The sequence below is a fragment of the Fundulus heteroclitus genome, unplaced genomic scaffold (assembly GCF_011125445.2).
Source record: "Fundulus heteroclitus isolate FHET01 unplaced genomic scaffold, MU-UCD_Fhet_4.1 scaffold_244, whole genome shotgun sequence".
In the NCBI taxonomy this organism is placed as follows: domain Eukaryota; kingdom Metazoa; phylum Chordata; class Actinopteri; order Cyprinodontiformes; family Fundulidae; genus Fundulus; species Fundulus heteroclitus.
Genome location: NW_023396655.1, coordinates 146,807 through 150,786, shown reverse-complemented (window position 1 = coordinate 150,786; position 3,980 = coordinate 146,807). Strand labels below are relative to the sequence as shown.

Genomic DNA, 3,980 nt, shown 5'->3' with positions numbered 1-3,980 from the left:
ATTTCGTTCTGTATGCACTCTGTACATACAAAATGACAAATAAAGTTGTCCAAGTCTAAGTGTGTTCTAGTTAAATTGTTAACTGAAACATCATTAGTTGAAATTTGCAGTCAAATTGTTTAAAAAAAAGAAAGAAAATTTGCTCTTACTTTCACGTTTCCTTTTTTATCTTGTTTAACTTTTCCAACATTTTATTCCAACTATTTGCTTAAGTTGTTATTTTCCTACGTTTTAATCATGTAAAGCACTTGCATTGTCCTTGTACTTAAACGTGCTATACAAATAAACCTGCCCTGTCTTTCATTGCATGTTTTTTCATGTGTCTGTTTAAAGTAGATTTTTGGCTAAATCTTTGCTGACATAGATCACAACTGAAAGGCTTCTGTCCTGTATGGATTCTCATGTGTGTGGTTAAATTACATTTCAGGCTAAATCTTTTTCCACATAGATCACAACAGAAAGGCTTCTGTCCTGTATGGATTTTGATGTGTTTGTTTAAAGAACATTTTTGGCTAAATCTTTGCTGACATAGATCACAACTGAAAGGCTTCTGTCCTGTATGGATTCTCATGTGTGTGGTTAAATTACAGTTCATGCTAAATCTTTTTCCACATAGATCACAGCAGAAAGGCTTCTGACCTGTATGGTTCTTCATGTGTGTGATTAAAGCTCCTTTATCACTAAATCTATTTCCACACAGATCACAACAGAAAGGCTTCTGTCCTGTATGGATTCTCATGTGTGTGTTTAAATTACAGTTCTGACTAAATCTTTTTCCACATAGATCACAACAGAAAGGCTTCTGTCCTGTATGGATTCTCATGTGTGTGTTTAAAGTTCCCTTTTCGACAAATCTTTTTCCACATAGATCACAACAGAAAGACTTCTGTCCCATGTGAATCTTCATGTGTGTGTTTAAAGATCCTTTTCGGTCAAATCTTTGGCCACATAGGTCACAACAGAAAGGCTTCTGTCCTGTATGGATTGTCATGTGCATATTTAAATTAGTTTTTTGGCTGCATCTTTTTCCACACAGATCACAACAGAAAGGCTTCTGTCCTGTATGGATATTCATGTGTGTGTTTAAAGCTGATTTGTGGCTAAATCTTTTTCCACACAGATCACAACAGAAAGGCTTCTCTCTTGTATGGATTCTCATGTGTGTGGTTAAATGTGATTTGGAGCCAAATTGTTGCTCACATAGATCACAATGGAAAGGCTTCTCTCCCGTATGCATTCTCATGTGCGTTTTTAAATTTCCTTTTTGGCTAAACCTTTTTCCACATAGATCACAACAGAAAGGCTTCTGTCCTGTGTGGATTCTCCTGTGTGTGTTTAAAGCGGATTTACCAATAAATGTTTTGCCACAGTCTTCACAGGCAAGTTTCTTTCCAGTCTGGACTTTCCTTCGTGAGTTCACATTTTTCTTCTTTGTAGAACATTTCTTATATCCAGGGTCTGACAAGTTTTTCAGGTCAGAGAAAGGGTGTTCAACATCACTGTCCTCTTCATCCTCCTCAGTGTCTTCATTCTCTAAAGAAATGGAAGCATTGCCACGATCTTGTATCCTGATGGATTCTTCTCCATCATTCTCTTCTGGAAGCTCTCTGCCTTTAATTTGGTCTGGATAAAGCTGTGAGAGCAGCAGAGACTGTTCATCATCCAGACTCTTTATGGGAGGAGCAGAGACTGGAAACCTGATGGCATTAATCACCTCCTTCCCATTGAGCTTCTCTCCTGGCAGACTGATGTAGACTCCCTTCTGTTCCTCCTTGACGTGGGGGGGCTCTGGGTCATGTAGGTCAGCACAAGTGCTGTGGTCTAAAGAAGCTTCTTCCTTAATCAGCTGCTGCTTCACATCTGCAGGGAACATTGAAACATTATGCACATAAGAAAATATTTTGATCTTAGCCTTAACAAAGGCGCATTCATGGAGATTATGTGACCCCAAACACTGGACTGCATTATCGTTGCTTTGGAGATTGCAGAGGAACGGACTCTGAAGGCCAGAACCTGACATACTTTGACTGGACGGAATGGCTGATTGGATAAACGTGTCCAAGCTGACACGTCTGCATTAAACCTTCCTCTCTACCAATGTGATGGACAGAACCCCTGTATGGGTGTAATACATCTTATCCTTTAAAAGGCCTGAGGGGAAAACAATCGAGAGACTCAATCTGAAGTCTCATTCTTTCTCCATGCCTTTCTCTCTCTCTCCCTATCTCTCTCGGAAGTCCGGAAATGACATCAGCATTGTTGTGTAGAAGACCAGTACTGGAACGGCATACCGCGAGCGAGCTATTTTTAGAACGTGACGTCATATCACGTGGTACGAGGTAGGGCAAATATGCGTTTTCCTCCACTCTTTCGCTGTACGTTACCCTTGGTTTAACTCAGTAAAACTGCCGCTTTTTCTAAGTCTAAGACGTCTCCTAACCATGGTTTTTAAACATTGTTATTATGGAACGTGCAACGGCGACTCGAGGTACGCTCATAGGCCGCATATGAAGGATGTTAAAGCCGCAAGCGACGTCGATCGGCCCTCGCAGCCAAGCGCCGCTCCGGCCTATTGGCCACCGCTGCGGTGCCGGCCGGCTGGTGGGGTTCGTGCACCGCTGGCCGCCCCCCACCGCAGTTGCTGTCACGCATTTTCCTGGCCCGTCCACCGGGCGATTCACACGAACGCGTTTGGAAGCGCTCCCCCATGACTCACAACAAATCTGGTGCAGACCGGTCAATGCAGCGAGGAGATACAGCCGTTGGATAATGATAATGCATTTGGCCACCAGACCGGACTAAATTGTTCGGTGGGCTGGACAATTTATACCGATTCCTGGACGGTGACTACAAACAAAAAAAAAAACGGCCGCTGACGCCATGAACGCCGGGCAGGAGAAAAACATCGACTTACCGTTCTATCAACTCGGCCCGTTTTCCAGTCTTTCTAAGCCCTCGACACTCAAGCCATCGTTTGAGCTCAATGTTGGTATGTTGTTGGACAGTGCTACCAGTAAACTGGGCACCTGGACATCCTTTTGCGATAGTTTAACAGCTGAAAAGTCGGTCATATCATTGTATCTGTTGCATGTGTAATGGCTGGTTGCTACGTGCGCTCTCACACTGTTTGCCCAACCTTAGCGGCAAGGGGCGTTGCTCATGAGATGGTGACGTCACGTGCGCGGTACGCCACTGAAGCCTTTCTCTGCCTTTTAGATTAAATATGATAAAATGTAATTATGGTTTCGGGAGTCTTTTTACTCCTACAGAAGTCTACACCACATTATTCAGTAATGTCCAGCATAACAGTAATGTCCATTACTGATTAACCCATCCATCCATTATCTTCGGCTTATCCTGGGTCGGGTCGCGGGGGTAGCAGCTTCAGTAGGGAGGCCCAGACGTCCCTCTCCCCAGCCACTTGGGCCAGCTCCTCCGGTGGAATCCCAAGGCGTTCCCAGCAGGGAGACATAGTCCCTCCAATGTGTCCTGGGTCTTCCCCTGGGCCTCCTCCCGGTGGGACGAGCCCGGAACACCTCACCAGGGAGGCGTCCAGGAGGCATCCTGACCAGATGCCCGAGCCACCTCAACTGGCTCCTCTCGACGTGGAGGAGCAGCGGCTCTACTCTGAGTCCTCCCCGGATGACTGAGCTCCTCACCCTATCTCTAAGGGAGAGCCCAGACACACTACGGAGAAAACTCATTTCAGCCGCTTGTATCCGGGATCTCGTTCTTTCGGTCACGACCCAAAGCTCGTGACCATAGATGAGGGTAGGAACGTAAATCGACCGGTAAATCGAGAACTTTGCCTTTTGGCTCAGCTCTCTCTTCACCACAACGGATCGGTACAGTAAAACAAAAATTTAAATGAGATGTCTGTTATAACACCTGAAAAAACTCAGATATTTTTAGAGCTACCTTTTCTTATCTTAAAGTGCTGATGACACAACATTCACCTTTTCAGCCATGCTTTAACACAA

The 3,980-nt window shown here is 44.6% G+C and overlaps 1 protein-coding gene across 1 annotated transcript; it reads right to left on the bottom strand.

The window, feature by feature from the left end:
- Window positions 1-562: 562 nt before the first annotated feature.
- On the bottom strand, window positions 563-2,709 carry LOC110368195 (gastrula zinc finger protein XlCGF8.2DB; the record flags this gene model as incomplete). The annotated part of the gene is made up of 2 exons (XM_036129881.1): window positions 2,688-2,709; window positions 563-1,662 (listed from the first exon to the last, which is right to left on the bottom strand). Coding segments are annotated over exons 1-2 (1,122 nt in total), but the record flags the coding sequence as incomplete, so codon positions are not given.
- Between the last annotated feature and the right edge of the window lie 1,271 nt (window positions 2,710-3,980).